This window comes from Cornus florida, unplaced genomic scaffold (assembly GCF_030987335.1).
Source record: "Cornus florida cultivar Cherokee Brave unplaced genomic scaffold, ASM3098733v1 CherokeeBrave_3.0.0_Hap2_Chr10, whole genome shotgun sequence".
NCBI lineage: Eukaryota > Viridiplantae > Streptophyta > Magnoliopsida > Cornales > Cornaceae > Cornus > Cornus florida.
Window position 1 is genome coordinate 112,273,499 of NW_026775580.1, and position 22,257 is coordinate 112,295,755.

The window sequence follows — 22,257 nt, forward strand, 5'->3', positions numbered from 1 at the left end:
TACCTAAATTCTATCGTAAATTAACTATTTTATTTCCTTTAAAACTCTATCACATATAACCTGTATTTATTTATTTATTATGAGTTTATTATTAAAAGAAAATCTAATTAAAAAAGAGTATATTTAAATAAAATAAAATAATTTCTATAAAACTATATCACAAATTACCTATTTTATTTTCAATAAAACTCTATCACACTATAAATATTTTAGTATTAATATAAAAACTTAAAATTATTTACTACTTTACAAAGTTCAAACTCTATCATCAATTTCAAAATATTTCAGTATTTATTTATTAATATAAAAAAATATTTATTAATTAATATAAAAAGAGTTACAACTCTACCACTAATTTCAAAATATTTCAGTATTTATTTATTAATATAAAAAATATTTATTAATTAATATAAAAAGAGTTACAAAAAATTATAATTTTTTTTGTAAGATTTACTGTTACAAATTTCAAATTAACAATTAGAAAGAAAAAAAAATATGAAAACAAAAATTTTATAAGTTATAAAACATTCAGGTGTCTTTTCTTAATATATATAAGGATAGATGGAAAACAAAAAGAAAAAATCAAGGCTTAAATCAAGTAGGAAAGCAAGAAAAACAAATATAACATAATATTATATATATATATATATATATATATATATATATATATATACCTCAACCATTCAATTGTTACATTCCCCTACAATTTTGTGCTCTCACACCGATAACAACCAGCTCTACTGTTGTATACTGTGTGGCCGTGTGTGTGAGAGTGAGAGATATGGCGGTTCAGAGCAATGGGAGCTCGGAATCTTTCGTTAAGATACCTGAGATAAAATTTAAGAAGCTGTTCATTAATGGAGAATTTGTTGATTCCATTTCAGGTTTATGAATTTCACATCTCATAATTTTTTTTCTTTCTTTTTGGTTCGCATATTCACACACACTCTCTCAAATCTCAATCAATCAGTAAGACCAAAAAAAAAAAAAATGATATCTAATCCATCAATTACGAGGCCATTGTGTATATGCGGTTGTCAATCGGTGCTGAGTTTTTATCGTTTAAACAACAATTCACTTCATAGTTCACTGCTTCAAAATGAATCCAACGGCTGAAATTCTATGAGATAGTTCTACACAAAGAATAAAAAAAAATGACTTCTCCGATCTGTTAAAATTTGTTGCCCGCACATTGAAGCAGCAGTACTGGTACACACATATTATATATGCTCACGGTTGCGCAAATCTTTATGTTATCGAGGCGTTAGTTGATGTAGACATGTACTAATTGCTATTTTTGTAAAATATATGCTCCGTCAAATGAAGTGGGCTTAAGTTTGTTTATATAAATTAATGTCCAATTTTAGCGATACTGATTTTTATTATTTGATCATAATTAGAATAAATTTTATAGACATGTATAAGTGAAATGATTTAATTTCATATCTAACCCTCAATAAAGTGCATTAGATTTGGACTGCATAAGTTCTTAGTTGTTTTTTCGTCTCTGTCATGCCCGATTTGACAGTTTTATTTATTTATTTTAAATAAAAAAGGGTTAAGTACAAAAAAAAAAAAAAAAACACTTTACTATCGATATAGTGCATATCAGTACTTGTGTAGTAAAAAAAAACCCCTATACTATCAATTTGGTGCGATTGGGTCCCTGGTGGTATAAAATGACGATAATACCCTCACTTCAGTTGAATAAATTAATGATTATAATACCGGCCATGTAAAATGACCATTTTATCCAAATTTGTATAAAATAGGGTTTGTTTAGCAGAAGAATAATATAAACCTCAAATTGTATAAAATTGGGATAATCTAAACCTGAATATAATTAAATCTAAAACCAAGCATGCCCTTTCATATTTTAAAATATAAATAAATTTGTCATTTATATATATGTGTGCGCGCGCGCGCGCCAGCCTCCGCCTCCGTGGCCGTCCTCGTTCTCAACTCTGAACTTTCCCCCCCACCCTCTCTCTGCAATTGCAAACTATAAGAATCAAAAGTTCAAAACCCATATATTTTAATTTATCTATCTGCTGCAAGAATCAAAAGTTCAAAACCTATATCGACATCCACAATCACCCTTTGTAAACAACGCCATTAGCAGACCCAAGATCCAATTGAAAAAAAAAAAAAAAACAGTGTAGTTGCAGGTTCTGTTTAGGAGAGCATAATGAAAATTGATGAAGTCGAAGGAGGTATCTAAGTCTTCAACCCAAAATCTGAATCTTGTGAGGAGGTTGTATCGGTATCAATAAGATCGGACCTAATGGCGGTGAACGTATCAACAACAAGATCGACGGCGAAAGATACCGGTCATCTCTAAAACCTCTACACGCCCATGCAAGAATGAAATCGTGGCCAAGCTTGATATATATATATATATATATATATATATATATATATATATAGACCACCGTCGCCATCATTTAGGTGCTCCATCGACGGCAAAACCACCATTAAAGTCGGCAAAAACAAACAGAAAGCTCCAAATTACAACAAACAGTTCAAGCAAATGAGACCCACTTCGGTGATCATTCAGCGAGCTACACTTCCATGCATGTGTATTTAGTGAGCTTCAAAGCAGTAATTGAACGCCGATAAACTCCATAACCAACGACGAGCTCCACGACTCACATGCTTTGATGAAGATAACAAATCACTGAGCTTTGGTGTACTTTCTGGTCCCATGACCTGCATGCAAAAAGCCAGTGACACACGGCGTGTTTCAGTCATTGCTCCTGTGAGTTGTACACCGGTATGCTTCATGTCCCTAGACGGCAATAAGGAACAAGCTCATGAGACCCACTTGGATTACAAACCGCAAAGCTCAAAACTGATTTTGGCGAGTGAGCCATGACGTTGGCAACGACTGAATTAAGAGCAACCCAATTTCAGTTCGGCAATGTCCCAAAAGAACTCAACCCACTTCGGCAACATCGCTGAACCAACGGGAAAACACAAATACTCCAACAAGCTTTCAAGCAACTGTGTTGGTTACGGTGACTGTGCTTAAGTCGCAAGCATCGGCAGTAATGGTGACTGTGCTACAATCAGAGACTTCAATGGAAACAAATTGCAGTTCAAATTCATCATTAGTTCGAGCTTATAGATTTTGATTTTTATTGAATTTAAAGAAATGTTAGCTTGGGTTGAAAATTTCGTGTGGAGACATTTTGTCGATTTTCAGATCGACGATGTGCAGCCATGGATGACACGGGTTCTTATCATAGCCGCCGTCCTCCGTTGCGAGCTTCGCCTAACTAAACTGAACTTCACCGGACTTGGAATCGCCATCCGACTTGGGTGAAACAATCTTTAACAAGTTACATCATGTGTCTGTGTGTAGAGAGAGAGAGAGAGAGAGGGTCTTTTATGCACAAATGCTGAGGGACTTTTTATGCACAAATGGTGAGGGGCAAAATGGGAAACAAAAGGGTAAAATGGGGTTTTAAGTTTTACTTTTTGTAAAAAGTTGTCAGAGGGACCGGTTATGCACCTTTTTTGAAATTTGTGGACTCGTATGCACTTTTTCAAAAAGTAGGGAGTTGTTCTGCACAAAGTCTATATATGAGGGGGGTTTTTTGCACTTAACCCAATAAAAAATTTGATGAACAGGGAAAACATTTGAGACCATAGACCCAATAACAGGGGAAGTTATAGCAAGAATTGCAGGAGGAGATAAGGAAGATGTTGATTTGGCTGTCAAGGCCGCCCGTGATGCTTTTGGCCTCGCTTATCTGGCTATGTAAGTTTTTTTGTTTTTTGTTCTTTTATTTTTATTTTTTGTTTTTTGTTTTTATTTTTTGTTTTTCTGTAATCTATAAATACACTGCTATAAATACACGCAGAGATGGCCAACCTACTCATATTATTAATTTTTGTGAAGGAATTTTTATGGTACTGAAAAATAGATTTGTAAAGTAGGATTTTTATGACCATGAAAAAAAAAAAATTATACCAAAAAATCATGTTAAGTAGTATGTATTTCTAATTTATAATATTCAAAATCATACCAAAAAATCATGTTGCATGTCAATGAACATTAGATCAAATTAGATTGATATATCTTCATCCATCTTAATTTTTATCTTATTAGATACTCCTTCAGGTTAAATAAAACAGGAGTACATGTTTTCTATATTTTCATCTAGAATTTTTTTTTTTTCTCTCTAAAAATAGATGGCATTACCGATGATATATATATGTATTGAAGCGATTCGAGTCCACAGAGTTGACAAACATCATTCTAAATGATTAATTCTGTATACAAATTTTGTTTATATAGCATTATTAAAGGTTCTTTTTTCCCTGCACCCATTGATTCAATGTTCAGGAAAGGGGAAGGATAATGATGAAATTTGCGGACTTAATTGACGAAAATGTGCAAGAATTGGCCATCTTGGATACCATTGACGCCGGGAAGTTGTTCGATTCGGGCAAGACAGTGGACATTCCTAGCGCAGCGGGTACCCTGCGTTACTATGCAGGCGCAGCAGATAAAATTCATGGAGAGACATTGAAAATGTCAAGAGAGCTTCAAGCATACACACTGCTCGAACCCATCGGTGTTGTAGGACATATCATCCCTTGGAACTTCCCAAGCTTAATGTTCTTCATGAAGGTTAGCCCGGCCTTAGCTGCCGGGTGCACCATGGTTGTGAAGCCTGCGGAACAGACCCCTCTTTCGGCTCTCTACTACGCCCATTTAGCTAAGCTTGTTAGTTTCCACTTTGCTTTAAGTATACCAGCTGGTTCTCTATATAATTATAACACACATGGCAAATTATGCCCATACATACGATCATCTGATAGTTCTTTTTTCTTAATCTATGTTTGAATCAGGCTGGTATCCCTGATGGAGTGATCAATGTGATAACAGGATTTGGACATGCTGCTGGTGCTGCTATTAGCTCTCATATGGACATTGATAAAGTGTTCTCAAATTCCCTTTCTACCAATTTTCTTCCTCTATTGGCCTATATTATTACCCTGCAAAACGATGCCATATTTATAATTTACCAATTTATTCTTTGTTTAGGTTAGTTTTACAGGATCAACAGAAGTAGGACGTCTAGTAATGCAGGCTGCAGCGACGAGCAATTTGAAATCTGTTTCACTTGAATTGGGTGGCAAGTCCCCGCTGATGTTGATAAGGCTGTCGATCTTGCTCTCTTGGGCATTCTATATAACAAGGCCTGTACATATAGTGTATTTATTTTTATTTTCCATTAATTATGTATCAAATTTAACTTCTTTTTTTAGCTCAGAAACATAATTGTAAGTCTTTTACATTTTCTTCTTCTTTTCACCAGGGGGAAATTTGTGTGGCAAGTTCTCGTGTTTTCGTTCAGGAAGGGATTTATGATAAATTTGTGAATAAGTTGGCAGACAAGGCAAAAACATGGGTAGTTGGGGATCCATTTGATCCGAGTGTCCGTCAAGGACCCCAGGTAAAAAGTTGTACGTCTATAAATATGATGAATGGCTTTGTTGATTGTATATTTAGTTTTTAATCTTTTTTAACAAATCAATGAACTGCCAAAAATGAAAAAAATGAAGTAATGAAACAATACTAGTGTGTTCCCAAGTAGGGTAATAAACATAAGTCGGTCTATACCATGTCATGTCATGTATAAGAATCAACCATTGTTCCAAATACAAGAGAGTTTGTTTTCCAAGAAAGAGCTTCCATATACAACAGATGTATGTGATGAAATGTGCACTTTAATTGTTGTAGGTTGATAAGAAACAGTTTGATAAAATAGTTTCATACATTGAGCATGGAAAGAGAGAAGGCGCCACCTTATTAACAGGTGGTAAGCCTTGTGGGAAGAAGGGATACTTCATTGAGCCAACAGTTTTCGTCGATGTTACGGTAAATCTCTTGCAACTATGCTTCGGGATGTAATGCGAGGATTTAATTTATATGCAGTTGCAGTTTCTGCGTAAGTCTAATTCATTCTGATTTTCATTGTTGTTTCTGATTTCCTCAGGACAATATGGTTATAGCAAAGGATGAAATTTTTGGGCCCGTAATGTCACTCATGAAGTTCAAGTAAGCTAGCTTATCAAAAACCCCTGGTCTTCTTAATAATGTTCAGTCTGTGTGTTTGGAAACAAATCAAGGTTTGAAAATTCAAGTAAGAATTGGTAGTGATTTGTTCAAAATTGTACAGGACGATTAATGAGGCAATCGAGAGAGCTAACGGCACGAGATATGGGCTAGCGGCAGGCATTGTGACCAATGATTTGAACGTGGCCAACACAGTCTCAAGATCAATCCGTGCTGGTGTTATTTGGACAGAGATTGTCCTTTTGGAGGCTATAAGATGAGTGGATTTGGGAAAGACAGCGGAATGGATGCCCTTCACAAGTATCTCCAAACCAAGTCTGTAGTCACCCCGATTTATAATTCTCCCTGGCTTTGAATCTGTATACATGTTTTCTCAATCAATAAATAAATTACAGATTATAATTTTAAGAAACCTAGCATATTGTTGTTGTCCCAGAAATGTTCAGGAATTAATTGCACAGTTAAGACACTCATTTGATCGAATCACAATTTTGAATTGAAGTCCACCAGTTAAAAGATTGATTAATTTTGTCCATCGCTCGCACACCACACTCCAGAGCCTAAGATGGATTTGAAGATCCCGGAATTAGTTTTGCCCAGGTGATCAAATATTATTTTTGAGGAAATTCAATATGAACATGATTAATACTAGCAAATAACAACAATAATTGGATAAACAATATCCCCACATTTGTACAAAGGTAACAATTCAAATTAGGAACCTTTACCATCCAACCCCACTAAAGAAAAAACAACACACAAACACAGCTCATACAAACACAGAGACTGTACCTAGCCTTCAAATACAACCAATTAATACTGATTACTGACTATATATATGAATGATATCACTTGTGGATTTTTCCTCTAAGCTTGACTCCGAGTACCCTCTCCATCTTGGCCAACACGGCTTGGTTAGGCACGGCCTTGCCGTTCTCGTACTCCTGAACCACCTGAGGCCTCTCGTTCATCTGTTTGGCAAGCTCGGCTTGGCTCATCTTCTTCTCAATCCTAGCCTTCTGTATCGCCTGTCTCACCTCCACAGACACTTTCTCCAGAGCCGCCGGTTCCCCAGCTTCGTCTAGCTTCCTCGCGTTCACGGCTATCGCTGCCGCTGCCGCTGCCGCTTTTTTGTTGGAGCCGGCGTCGAATTTCTTCACGGTTTCTACCTGAGCACCTGACCGGAGGGCTTGGTTGACGGCCTTGGGGTCCCGGAGGTCTTGTGCTTTGGGCTTGGACTTGTGCAGTACCACGGGCTCCCAATCTTGGGTTATGCTTCCTGAAAATCTGTTCGGCATCGTCCGTCTGATATGTAAGAGTTTAAGATATATATAGAGAGAGAGAAATTGATTTAGAAAGAGAAAATGTGGAGGAGATAAATTTGAGGAATTGCAGAGACCATTGGAAATGAAATAAAGCGGATTGATTATATAGGGGTCGTAGGTCTGGAAATTTCATATGAGTGTGATGAAAATATGTATATCTGGAAGGTTCGAGGGAGTTCTTTATGGTGGGGTTGGTTTGGTCTAATCTAAATGCTGCTGAAAGAATGACTTGGCTTCCAAGATAAAGGTTATCTTGACTTTCTCTTCCCCATGGGGAAATTTTATTGAAGATCCAAACGTAACATTAAAACGAACTTCTAATATATATATATATAGACACGCGCGCGCACGCACGCACACACATACATACATACATACATACATACATAAATAGAGCCAATGAAGATCTAGAAGGCCAAGTGCCCTGACTTGGTCAACAACCTATAATATATGTTTATTTATTTGTATTTCCTTTTATAAGAAATGAAACTATACAAGAGGATTCAAGTATTTGATAATAAGGCCTTTTCTTTATTTAATCTTTAATGATTTTTAAAAAAAAATTTCCCTTTCGCATTGGCATTTCTTATTGTAAAACAAACTTCTAATACTACCTCCGAGTAGTTATTTTATTTGTATTAACCTTTTACTTTAAAGTAATCAATATTATTTTAATAAAAAAATAAAAGTTGAGGTATTTTGAAATACCTCTTTGATGATTCAGGAAGGTGGCGTGTGTTTGTGCGTGTACATACCACAATTCGATCCCTCAACCTCTTCTGGTTAGGATGAATTTAAACATTGGTGCCAACAGGCTAAGGAACGAAGTGGTGTCATCAATGTGCTTTCTATTATACTTAAAGGTGTAGAGTGGATCATCCAAATTTCTTCGGATGTTGTTAATCAGTAGATTTTCATACCATTTTGCTGCTAAAAACAGAGGCTTTTGCAAATCCTCATGCCCATATGCCAAACAGGTGCTTCTTATTCATGCATCTCAAAACTATTTTGTGTCACCATTAAATTTGCAAATCCACATGCCATATGTGCTTATTAAAACTGTCTCACCAGTTGAAACTTGCAATTTCCAATGGAGCCATTGGTTGGAACAACGATATAAACCTCAAACTTGCAATATGTGAATCATGAAAATGAAAATGCAGATACGAGAGAGCAAAACCCTTTACGTAAAATAACAACAAATGTTGAGTTCAACTCCGACTCCAACCCCGCCTTGCGTCTGAATCAAAACTAACATGGCAAAAAATTGGATTAGTGATAAACCATTTTTTATTAAGCTGGCAAGAAAGATGACAATAAATCGGAATCCATGGTATTATTGTCATTTGAACCCCAATCATGCATTTACTTCAATTGTAGTGCAAGCAAAATAAAACTTCTAAAATTAGCCAAAAATGCAGAAAAATAGCAAACCGTGAATTCTCCACCAAATAACAAACTGCTCACTTGGTGATTATAGAGTACTTATTTAAGAAAAAAAAGAGTAATTAGTACAAAAATCCAAAGCTAGAATATCACATAGAAGCCGGAACATTTTCAAGGATTTGCATTCATATCTACTCAAGCTCCCTCCTAATTCAGAGCAAAGAGCCCCCTTTTCCACAGGAATTACAGAAAGTTCAGTTGTCATCTTCCTTCTTAATACTCCAACTGCTAAGAAGCAAGCAAACTTTATAAACTTTTGTGGATATTATCACAGGTGGTAATTTTATAATATGATCGAGTAAAGACAGGATGAAATATTAAAAAGTTCCTTTTTCTCAGGCTACATATATTATGTACTGAATCATCTAAAAAAAAAAAAAAAAAACCTACAAATTCTTGCTTCTATACTTGATAAAATAAAGAAAATGCTTCAGAAATTGCAATTACACATGATCTTAAGCACCAGAAAAAGGAAGTACGCCATGCAATTTTAAGGCCCAGACAGTGAAGAAAATGCTTCAAACACCACAGGTACAACCAGATACACTGGTACATCACAACATTTCTGATTTGCACAAAGTTGGCCATGCATCTGAATGCTCTTAAAACGCAAAAGAGAACGCGAACAATTAATCAACACAATTTACTTTAATCCCCAAGAAACGCATAGCTAACCAACAAGATGTTTACTTAACACAGAAAAGGAGAGGAGATATAAGGAAGAATGTTTTTTTTTTTTTTTTTTCCCCCCAGTTCAACTATTAAAATGGTGAAGCAACCAAGTATTTATGAACATTATTATAGATCTCCAAAATTGACCTCCAATGTTGCCTTCAACTTATCATACCCAACCACTAATTCAGTTAAAGTAGTTGTAGTTCAGAGAGAGAGAGAGAGAGAGAGAGAGAGGCAAAACCCAAACAATAGTTAATTGGTGTCTATAATAAGTGCTTGATCGCTTCTCTAAGAAAGGCAGCGCTTTTAAAAGTGCACGGAACCACATCTAGATGACTCGTATCAACAAAAACTTTCTAGGCTAAGAACCAAAGCGATAAGATAATCTCAAAAACATATAAGGTATACCTCAGCAAGCAATTTAACATTTTAAAAAATATATGAATCAATCCAAAGACACCTTATGGAGTTATATTGACACACATCTTAATTGAGAAACATTCAGTACTAGATCCCCCTTGTCTGTTTTCAGCAGTGATTTTTTAACCAATTATATTTATAAGACTTGATAAATGAAAATAACTACGCCTTTTTTTTTTTCATTTAAAAAAAGAAATCAATGCATCAAAGTTGTCTATGATTCAGATGTATAAACAACTGGCTTTCAATGACAATTTTCAGTAAGTATCAATATCAGAAATTAATTGAGTAGTTTAGTAATTATTATTTTGTTCTCATTGACTTTCGTACTGAGCACAGATTCAGTAAACAATACTAAAAAACAGAAACTTCCATTCCGTACACACTGTCCAAAAGAGCAAATAAATGATTGCAGAAGTACATGCACTTTCCTATTTATTGGGCTTAGATACCCCTTGTTGCATTCTTCCAATCTGATATCACTTCAACATGCAAGGAGCTCCTACTATAGTTCATTTCCGTTGAGACATGTATGCATATGGAACGTATTCTAATTTGGTCAAAGCACATCACAGTTTAAGGCTTTCATAATAGGTGGCTGATTCAAACATCTTCGCCAGTAATTAAACACAAACACCCATTTCTATTTCCATGTACAAGTAGCTTGTTAGTCAAAGGAACAGTCCCAAAACATTAGACTCGACCAAAATCTTGGAGGCTCAACAACCAGAAGAACTGTGAGCCCAAAGGCCAGCAGCCCTAGCAAATAATTTTACAGCCTACAGACAGTCATAGACTAAAATAAACACACAGCAGGATGCCCTTGGGCCTCGACAAATAATGACTTTATGATAAAAACTAATCACTAATTACAAAATCTATCGCATACTATATTGACCCTAATCTAATAAAACCTTTTGTTTTTTCCCCTAGTTGGTACTTACACACCAATCTAATAAAACTTGTGAATAGGTCATCTCAATCAAGTTTCTATTTTGATAGTTCCATTCTACAATTATACCCCCATACATCCTCTTCTAATATTGGTGGAGAATACGACTGGCCATCAATAAAGGAGAGGGGAGATACCTCTTTTTTCCGTCAAAAAATGACCAATAATACACCTCTATTCTAAGAGAACCACAAGTACACACAAGTGGTGCATTTAAGGAAATAAACAATTCAAAGGTGCGAACAGCTCAGTTGAGTTTGTTACACCAACAAAAGGGGTCTCCCATGATCCAAAAAGAAGAATTTCCAAATTTGGCAAGGTTTTTAGCATCATTCTGGTACTTTCCGCTTTCGCAAGGTTTGCCAACAAACTTTATGAATATGCATATTTATGTAATTCTGAAGGGGCTGGTCACTTTAAATGGAGAAAGAGAAACTAAAAGGCTAAGATTCTAACTTACATTATGACGAGGGTAGAGTTGGTTGGCTTATTCTTATGCTCACCTCCCAGAAAAAGCACAGCCTACTCTCTAAGAGCTTTCAAGTCATGCCTTCTTAGAAGTAATTCCTACTATGAAAAAGAGAATCCAAAACCAAATGTAATTATTTTCAATGTTTCTAGTGTCTCCTACCTTTACTGCTAATGACGGCTCTCCATATAGCTCCTGATAAGTGCAACCTACATGAATCTGTGGGTGCATTAGATGGGTAATCTGTTGGCTGGAACCATGGTTTGCCAAACCGGACGGTTCACAGCAGTATTTGGGCTAATTCATACCAAAAATCGGCGAGTCCCCAAATTCACACTCAAACCGGCCGGTTCTTTGGAGAACTGGCCAATTCAGAGAAGACTCGGACGAGTCACCACTATACCGGCTGGTTCAGTCACAAATCTGGCCCACACAGTTAAGCAATTTTTTAAAAAACAAAATGGTTGTATTGGAGCAGAGTCGAACCTTGGCAGCATTTTTAAAACCAAATATCTCTTACCGTTTCTCCTGCGCTCGTTATTGTTTATATTACTCAAATAATAATATTTAACCTTTTCTTCCAGAAGCTTGAAAGATATAAACAAAATGCCAAGGTCAGCGAAGTATCGAACCTAGGCACAAGTTTGAAAGCAAACCCATCCTATCCACTGGGATAGGACACCGTTTTTATTTGAAAGGCTCAATACTTGCATTAATTATTTTAGAATGTTAGAACATGGAACGTGTGGTGTCACACATGCTAGGATATGTTATATAATATATGTGCTGCACTTTTTCACTTGTATTATATTTTTTCTATGTTCTTTTTGTTTGTTTTTTTTTTCTCCTTTTCACATGTTATGTATGGTACGAATTTGCATTTATTTCATGATTAAATCTATTATTATTCATTAATTTCAACAAAAGAATATTTGCTGAGTATTTTTTATAGTGACGGGGACTTAAAATTCATGAGTAGGTCATTACTTCCATTAAATGGTTCTCAAAAATTAAATAAAAAACACTAAAAATTCATCTTAACTGAATTATCTAGTAAAAAACTGCATATCGGTACATTTTGAAACATACGTGTGAGGTCGAAAAAAATTCACAAGTGCGATAACTAAAATGATAAGGTATTAGCCTTTTTGGACTTTTCTGACTTCATGAAAGTATTCCCTCTCTAAGATCTACTATAATAGCGAGGCAAATTTGGATGATATTTTAAAGCTAAAATGTCATGCAAAGCATTTGATTCCTCGTGATATGAGATACAAGCCTCAAATGATAAGGCACCCGTTTTTTTGGAATTGTAAGTGGAAAAATTATAACTATCAGTTATTAAGAACCATAAAGAGTTATCAATAATTTCTTTAAAATATTTGAGAAGCACATTAGCATATCTAAATTATATAAAATAGCAAACAGACTATCACTAATTGATTACAAGACATGGTAATTATAGATACCAAAAAAGGCAGAGCATGGCTTAGCAAAAACAAATTGAAGTATAATGAAAGAAACATGTGATCAAAAGGAAATTTAGATAAAAACATCTAATGGAGAACATTGTTCTTCAGTTCAAAAGTTAAACATAAAAAAATAAAATAAAAAGAATTAACGATCATGAGGTACCAGCCTCAAATGATAAGGTACCCACTTTTTTGGAATTGTAAGTGGAAAATTTATAACTATCAGTTAATAAGAACCATAAAGAGCTATCAATAATTTCTTTAAAATATTTGAGAAGCACATTAGCATATCTAAATTATAAAAAATAGCAAACAGACTATCACTAATTGATTACATGACATGGTAATTATAGATACCAAAAAAGGCAGAGCATGGCTTAGCAAAAACAAATTGAAGTATAATGAAAGAAACATGTGATCAAAAGGAAATTTCGATAAAAACAGATAATGGAGAACATTGTTCTTCAGTTCAAAAGTTAAACATAAAAAAACATAAAGAATTAACGATCATGAGGTGTCTGCCTCATAAACCAGCACATAAAAAAAGCAGCAAAGCCACCCCTTCAACCATGCGTAGATTTCAGAGGTGTATGCCTTGCAAAACAATACATCTTTTTCTGACTTGAGATTCTCTCAAACCGCCTGAGATTTTCAGCAAAGCCGCCTGACGTTGAGTGCCAAAATCCAATATGTTTGACATGGCCATTGAAATTATTTAGATTTGTCAATGTCGGATAATACAGTTCTCCACAAGGTGACTTTCCTAATAATAAAATACTAGATTACATGGTGGTATCCACACATGCCTATTTGAGATGGTTAGGAAGAATGCAGCAAGATGGACATTCTACCTATACATAAAAGCATCCATTAGCACGTACCATGCTTATTCAAAGCCATCCATCTTTATTTAAGATGTTCGATATTATCAATGCAAATATTTTATGAAAGAATGCTTCACAAAATAAGAGCACCACCCACTAAACAGCCCTCCTTGAGAAATTAAAAATTGTGTAAAAGCTAATCATTATTTCTCCTAGTCTACACAACAGATTAGGATACAAGGACACACATATAGAACTAAAGAACAACAATAAACTCATTAATGTGCCACTTATGTTAAACAAAGACAAATAAGGAACAGAAAACTACTTACATCATCCACTGAGGTTCTCAGTAGAACTATCAGTTTCTTGATCATCTTCTTGCTGTATTTTTGCAATCTCCGCTTGTGCCCTCTCAAGAATCTGCTTCTTCTGCACCTCCAAATCTCTCTGAAAATCCATCCTCATCTTCTCCAACTCCATCATCTGCTGCCTTTTACTGTTCTCAATCTTCTCATAAATCTCCCCAAACTTCTGAATCGAATCTGCCAACAACCTGAAAGACGATCCATTATTTTCCTCTCCTCCAAACCCTTTCCTCTTAGGCGGAAGCCCATCGGAATCATCGTCCCCGGAAGACTCTGACTCTCCTGGACTATCCCTCATCTCATCCAAACCATTGGACCGATTCAAATACACTCTAGGGTTCATAAACACATACTCCCCTGAATCAACACCGCAAGCCAGCCCACATTGTTGCCTCGGCGAATTCAACAACATATCCATTTTCTTAAAGAACGCCCATTTACTAGCATTCCCTCCCATTTCCTCCATTTTCGCCTTCTCTTTCCTATACTTCTTCTTTAACGTATCCAATCGGTTCCGACATTGCGCTTCTGTTCTCTCCACCTTTGACGCCTCCGATACCTTTTCGGCCACCTCAAACCAATCTTCAGACCTCAAACTCTTCCTCCCTAATTCTAAGAACCTGTCCCCCCATGCCTCTAATAATACAAACGTAGCGTGCTCCGTCCATTCCGCCGGAGAATTCCGAGCAGTACTGGACGGTTTCGGAGCCACACGAGGGGCAAACTCGTAGTTAGAAACCAAATTATCCAATCTACGCTTCTTTTGGTGCCCAATTCGACCATCATCTTCTTCCTCTTCATCGTCCTCGTCTTGATCATCGGATTCGTGGTTTTCTTCATCGTCCTCTTCGTCTGCTCCATCATCTTCGTATTCAATGTTGTCATCCTCGTCGCGATAATTGTTGTTGTTGACTGGATAAGAAGGGTTTCGATTGGGATGTCTAGAGCGAATCGAAGAGTCGTAGGCTGAGTGGTGATTCACAGAGTAGCGTTGTGGTGGATACCTAGCATCGTCTTCAGTGTCATCCATCTGTATTGTTTGTTCGTTCAAGTACGCACCAAAATGAAATCAAGATTCAAGAGTGAAAACAAAGCAAAATCTAATTCTTTTGGTTCAAATCAACGAGTTTGGGACATAAATATCGAATCTTTTTGGGGTGCACTTCTAATAAATTGTATTGAAAAGCCCTAATTTTGCTGGTTTCTGCAGAATTGAGATCGAGTTTAAGGACTCAACGAAACCCTAAGTTTAGGTTTTAGAGATCGGTGAAGAGGAGAGAGAGAGAGAGAGAGAGAGAGAGACTAAGGACGAGTGATGTCAGTTGTTGGAGTTTCTCTGACCTGAGGATGCGGTTTGCGATTCACATGAACGGGCGTAGTTTAGTTTAATATTATATTAATTTATCCATTTATATATCTCTTTGGGCCAGGCCGACTACAATGTAGCAGAATTTTACCGACGTTGGATGAGCCCATATCCAACTTAAAAGGAAAGGCCTGGCCCATTCGCGAGCTTTGAGTGAATTTTCTTGGGAAAGCAAATTCTCTGGACCTAAGTCACGTAAAGCGAGAACAAGATAAATAGTGAATTTGAAAAATTGGAGTGCAAAAAGGATAAAATTTAAGTTACACGGAGCGAGAGCGTGCATGAAACATAAGAGAGAGCACTCGGAACATGATAGTGGCACACATTGAGAAGAATTGTGTAACTTAACTCAAGACAAATTAATAACTGTCATTTAATGGTTGTAACTCATTTCCTTGCCCGTGAAAATGAAAATGAATATAAAAATAAAAAGGCCTTTTATTCAGTAAGTTTAAGTGCAAAAAAATCCCCCTATACTATAGATATAGTTCAAAAAAGTCTTTGTATGGTATAAAACCCCCATTATACTATTAATTTAGTGCAAATACCCACTTTATTCGCATAAAAAGACCATAATACCATCTTTTCAGTAAAATAAAATAATATTAAAATAATAATGCAAGATAAATTTACCATTTTAGACTATTCCCAATACTCTCTCTCTCTACTATGGCGTGAACATACCACCATCTTTTGCTCTGCCTCTTCATCTTATTCAATATAATGGGTGGGCGCTTACCCATTTACCCAAAAACTTAATATGTTGGGCAGTGCTGCATACCCACTCATTTATACCTAACCATTCTCTCATTCAGATTCAATGTGAGACAAATCTCCCCTTGTAACATTCTCCCCCACCCGAACTCGCAACGCCCTCGTTGCGATCGGGCCACCCTACGTACTCGGGGTGGTGCACCCAAACACATCCGAGCCGGGCGCTTAGGGTGGCACTGAATCAAAGATTGGGTTTAGCTCTGTTACCAACTATAAAAGGTCGGTGCTTACCCATTTTTCCAAAACTTAAGTTGTTGGGTAGTGCCGCATACCCACCCATTTATACCCAATCGCTCTCCCATTTGGATCCGATGTGGGACAAATCTCCCCTTATAACATTCATCCTCCTCGCGATCTCCACCAACACTAGACCCGTCCGTCTCTTCTATCCATACAAAACCTGTGATACCCCTCGATTCTAGAGTCACAGGTGATCAAGTCCTAGCACAGATCCGAGGGATACCAAACAATTAAGTATGTAAATGAACACAGAATATAAAAGAATACTAAGAATAACTAAAATAGTAGAAAAGAAAACTAAATAATAAATTCCCCAAATGAATTATCTGTGATACCCCTCGGATCCGAGACACGGGTTGATCAGGCCCAGGCCCAAACCCGAGGGAATATCAAACAATTAATATTTTATAACGAACACGGAATACAAAATGAATTAAGAAATGAAAGTTTAAAGCTGAAAAGAAACTAAAAGATAATCCTTAAAATATTAAATACTTAAATTTGATAAACCAAATACCCATAATTTGAACAACTCGGGAATCCATCTCTAGTGGACCCCTAATAAAAATCTCACACTAAATGAAAGTAAAATGAAAGATAAAACCCAAATCCAAGATCTGGAAAGAAATCCTACATCGTCGGTAGAATGGAAGATCGTCTCTGCACAGCACGAACAAGCTCAAGCCTGGAACTGACGTACACCTGAAAAATAGGAGTGGGTCAGGCCCACGAACAAGTTCTATCCTACTACAATCCAAGCAGAGACTCGATACGCATGTACATACTAAATAGTTTAACAATAACTAATAGTCCGTACATAAATATATCCACACTACTGGACTCTCGCTAGGCCATGAAGGGGGTCTCAACCTGGATAGAAGGCATCACACAATACGCACCTAAGTGGGTATGAGTACCTAAACCTAAACAGGGTATACCTCAACCTTCACAGTTCTTCCTTTGTCTCCACAGTCGTATAGGTTTTGTTACTAAACCAACCCTCTCTGTTCTTCCTTTGTCTCCACAGTCGTATAGGTTTTGTTATGTTTCTCAAACCCTAACCAAACATCTAACATATATTTATAGGATTTTACTAAACCCTAAGCCCCAACTGAAAACCTAACCGGCCCATCCAACATACTGAGAAACCTACGAGGGCTTACAAACCGATTGCATAATTAATGTAAATAAATCAAATAAATTAATTAAACCCAAAGAAACCAAATAAACCAACCAATTACTTCAAAGAACACAAATAAGGCAAGGAAACCAAATAAATAAAAACCAATTAAAACATATGAAAACATAATTCAAAACAATTAATGAATAAAAACCAATTAAAACATATGAAAACATAATTCAAAACAATTAATGAATAAAAACCAATTAATGAACAGAAAACAATTAAACAAAATACCGAGACTATCCTTTTGAAAATTAGGGGTATTACATTATCTAAAACCTTTAATCCTCGTTATAACTCGGGAATCCATCTAGTGGACCCTTAATGATAATCCAACTGAATCAACTAAAAAAAATCATAATCAGAAACTAAAACATAAAGAGAGTCCTACGTATAATCGGAAGAATGATGTGGACTGTCTCTGCTCAGCACGAACACACTCTATGTCTGGAACTGACGAGCACCTGAAAAATATAATAGTGGGGTAGGTCCACGAACAAGTTCTTTCTACGACAACCCAACAGAGACCGGAGAAACTATATATCTATAGCTAACTCATGCAATACCTAAGTAATCCGTATATATATAGACACATACTAAAGGAACCTCACTAGACTATAAGGTTGTTTCAACCTGAATAATAGGCAACATGCAAACGCACATATAGTGGGCACGAATACCTAGACCTACTAGGAAAACAACTACACTATATATAGCTACACATCCCTAGCAATATACGCCCCCTAACCATGATCCTAAAACTCAAGCTCATATCATGGCACCATAATTAAATATATATAATCCATACTAAACTAATCCACTATGTATCATCCAACTTATTAGTTGACCTGACACAAATATAAGTAGGACTTAACATTTTAGTTAATCCGTTCCCTTATATAATAGGTAGGACTTAATTGATAAGTTAATTCATCCCTAGAGTGCCACCATCCCATGCTAGTGTACTAAATCCACACAATCCAACAATTGATGTAACAATTTGAGAATTACATCAAATAATCCAAAGTTAAACATAATAATATTATATCATACTAACACAAAATAGGAACAACTTATAATTTGTCTAAGCTTCCTATATCACATATCCTACACATACTGAATCTTAAACAGATTTATATTTTGCTATACAATCATTTAAGCATTCTCCATACCATTCATGCCATACCTTTAATCTTAATTGTATAAAACAAATTAAAAACTAAGTCCATTCATTCCACAAGAAATTTAAATAGCATGCACTGATATATTTGTTTAAAATTTATTTAAATCATTCCTAGTCTATATTTAGTGTTTAGGACTCTTCAAATCCAATATAAAAGTAAACAACGTTGTTTCTGAGACTTTACCAAGCAAGGCTCGAGCTTTTCCCCAATTGCTCGAGCACCCTGTCCAAGGCTCGAGCATCCTACTTCAGGCTCGAGCTTTTCCCCAATTGCTCGAGCTTTATAACCAATTGCTTGAGCTTTTGATCCCAAGGCTCGAGCTTTGCCCAGAAGGCTCAAGCACTGTAACAGCGGTCCGAACACTGTTACGCGAATCAACCCAGAATTTCACTGTGCATTCATTCTTTATTTGTTTCGGAATCTTAGGCATGTTTCTACATTCCATTAATATACAGATATGAAAAACATTATATACAACATGTAACAAAACATAATATAATCCAATCAAATAATAAATTTATCAATTTATACACAAGAACAACCATAAACAACTAATTTATAAAACCTAGTTCTAGATTCAATTTAAAACATGGATTCCAATTTTTAATAATTCTTTAAACATCCCTAAAGCTATACTAGAGATATATAGATTACAGACCTAAAAGAGAAGTGTAGAACAAAAAACTTACCTGTAGGATTTGATAAAACCCTAACCTCCTCCTTCTTCTTCCTCCTTCTTTCTCTTTCTCTCTCTAAACTATACGTGATATAATTCTACCCCATTTTTTCAACCCTATAGTTATATATTTATAGGCTATATATTCACCCTATTCCTTGTCCCAATCCACATCCAATTAATAAAGAAAAATAAAATTAAAAAGACTAAAAAGGTAACTAAAAAAAATTTAAGTTTAATCTATGTATATTATTTTTATCTAAATAAAATAAATACATTAGATTATTTTCAAAGGACTTTCCTTAAATATATATTATTGAATTATATATACACACACACATACACTATCCATGAGTATTTATCTGTCCCCATTAAACCTCTTATCCAAGTAGTCCATGGAGCCCAATTGGTTAGCTCATGACTACTATCCATAACGATTAAAAAATGAAATAAAACAAAATAAAATAAAATAACCATTTAAAACATTTAATTCCTAACATTATTTTCAAAGAAAATACCTAACATTTAAATAAGTAATTACACATCAAAACACCTAACATTTAAGCAAACAAAAACACATAACCAATTAATTCATCTAAACAATTAACAAATAGCCAAGAAATCAATTAATGAATTAAAACACAATTAAAATAATTAATAAAATACCGAGACTATCGGTTTAAAATTAGGAGTATTACAAAACCCTAATCTTCTTCACCACCACCACATCCTAATCCACCCCCTTTCATCAAAACCCTAATTTCCAATCCAACAGAATCAAGGTTGATTCCTCACCTTCTTCGTTACAGAGGTTAGAGAACTCAACCCCAAGCCCCATCTCATCTTCTACAACATCATCATTATCGATCGCGCCTCCACCTCCGCCGACACCGACGTTGACATCTAGAAAAGCTCTTTGTCGTTCAGATTTTACTCCTCCGTCGGATCTTTGTTCCGCGATCGCTCCAAGGACGTCCTCAGCGCCATCGGGGATCTGTTGTTCGGCGTTGGCTGTTGTGCTCTCATTGTCACAACCATGTACTTGTTTTGGTCCTTCTTCGCTCCCAATCATTTCAAGTTCCGTGATTCTGATGATAAGTTTGATGATGTTGACAATGACGATGACAATGTCAAGCCGAAGATGGGTTACACAGATCATAGGTCACTATAGATTGGAGCTCATCGAACTAAATATGTTGTTGTTAGGGGTAACTGAGATATTGAAGCTCTGGGTTCGCCGACCTGTGACATCATTGCTACTCTAGGCTTTTTCGGCTTGTTTCTGCTCAAAGCTTCACTGGAAATGGTCTCTTAAAGAGCTTCTATAGAAATCTCCGTTGATGAAGGGTCGCACTTCTCAATATTCCTCCGCCAACTCTTGCACATATTTGTACAAATCAACATGTGTGCGTGTGTGTGTGTGTGTATGTGTATAGATAAGAAGGAAAAGATGAAAGAAGAGGTGGTGGCTGTGGGTGGTAGAGGTGGTGGCAGCATAGTGCTATTTTTTAATATAATGTGAGAAGGGCAAAATGGGAAAGAAAAAGGGCAAAATTGGAATTTTTTATTTACTTTTTTAAAATCAGGGGATATTTGCACCTTTTTTAAAACATAGGGGGTGTTTTGCACATTTCTTAAAAAAATAAGGACTAATAGCAGGCACATTTAAAATGAGAGTCATTGTTAACCAAACCTACAGTGTAAGAAGTTTTCTTTCTTTACCCTGTCCATATTGATGGAACTGAATGTACTGGAATTTTAGTCGATTATTATAATTTAATTGTTAAATCACACTTATCTCCTTATCCTCTAAAAAAAAAAAAAAAAAAAAAAAAAAAAAATCATCTCTCTTTAACATTCTCTAGATAGTATGGGGAGCGCGAAAGAAGTTCTATTGAAACATCATACTATAGTATGGCATGGCATTTAACAATATGATGCAAGCTGACAATGTGCAGGATTTGCTTTAGTGGAATTTAAGTCCACTAACAATATTGGAAAAAATTACTGTATTGATTTTTTTCTTACTTTTTCCTTTTTAATATCCGAGAAATCTTTCCATTCCATTTCTAACAATTGATGAGACTGCGTGTGAGGATTAACTATGGAATGTGAGGTGCATCTTTCAATCCATGTGTGTGAGCATTCCGTTACAAAATTTTGATATTCAATCTATTTCCACGTTATAGGATCAATGAAATGAATTGGGATCAAAATCTGATTTATGATATAATTAGAGGCCATCTTAGAAGAGAGTGGTTTTCAGAATTGAAGGGAGAGAAATTGGATTTTGAAACAAATACATGTACTTTTGGAAAACAACTTATAAATACATGGAGTCAAAGACATGACATATTTAAAAATTATATTTTTCTTAAAGAATGATATGGACATATAAATAAATAACATTACTCATTTTATTCATGTGCCCAAACTATACTTACTATTTTTATTCGGATACTACTTTTATGCATGTATATGTTCAGCCCTTTTTACCGGTACTATTTTTTGTGCAAACATGTTTTTATAGTTTTTTGCAGTCCATTTTGACAACCAATGATCCAATTGTAGTTTATTTTTAGATCCCCAGACATTTATGCCCAAAAACTGGCATATGCGTGGACAAAAAATGATATCTACATGCATAAAAACGATACTTGAATGAAAATAATAGAGGTAGTTTGGGCATATGAATAAAATGAATATATATATATGTGTGTGTGTGTGTGTGTGAAAAGTCAAAATTTTGACATGTATTTTTGCAAGATGTGTTCCAAAAGTCCATATATTTG

General features: G+C 35.5%; 2 protein-coding genes and 1 pseudogene across 3 annotated transcripts; 1 reads left to right on the forward strand and 2 right to left on the reverse strand.

The window, feature by feature from the left end:
• Positions 1-781: 781 nt before the first annotated feature.
• LOC132277213 (aldehyde dehydrogenase family 2 member C4-like) lies at positions 782-6,446 on the forward strand (annotated as a pseudogene).
• Positions 6,447-6,724: 278 nt separating this feature from the next.
• Positions 6,725-7,684, reverse strand: LOC132277216 (multiprotein-bridging factor 1c). Its single transcript, XM_059778995.1, has one exon. The coding sequence runs from the start codon at positions 7,387-7,389 to the stop codon at positions 6,940-6,942; it is 450 nt and encodes a 149-aa protein (XP_059634978.1). The 5' UTR covers positions 7,390-7,684; the 3' UTR covers positions 6,725-6,939.
• A 415-nt stretch (positions 7,685-8,099) lies between these two features.
• Positions 8,100-15,410, reverse strand: LOC132277214 (trihelix transcription factor ENAP1). 2 transcript variants are annotated; one of them, XM_059778993.1, is made up of 2 exons: positions 14,007-15,410; positions 8,100-9,087 (listed from the first exon to the last, which is right to left on the reverse strand). In XM_059778993.1, exon 1 carries the CDS (start codon positions 15,070-15,072, stop codon positions 14,008-14,010), a length of 1,065 nt encoding a protein of 354 aa, XP_059634976.1. In that variant the 5' UTR covers positions 15,073-15,410; the 3' UTR covers positions 8,100-9,087; position 14,007. The 2 variants fall into 2 exon arrangements, with proteins under 2 accessions (XP_059634976.1, XP_059634977.1); XM_059778994.1 differs by having other exon boundaries at positions 8,100-9,090.
• Positions 15,411-22,257: the final 6,847 nt, after the last annotated feature.

Excerpts from the sequence above, each read along its gene's own strand:
- LOC132277216 (XM_059778995.1), bottom strand. The coding sequence starts at position 7,389 with ATGCCGAACAGATTTTCAGGAAGCATAACCCAAGATTGGGAGCCCGTG.
- LOC132277214 (XM_059778993.1), bottom strand. The coding sequence starts at position 15,072 with ATGGATGACACTGAAGACGATGCTAGGTATCCACCACAACGCTACTCT.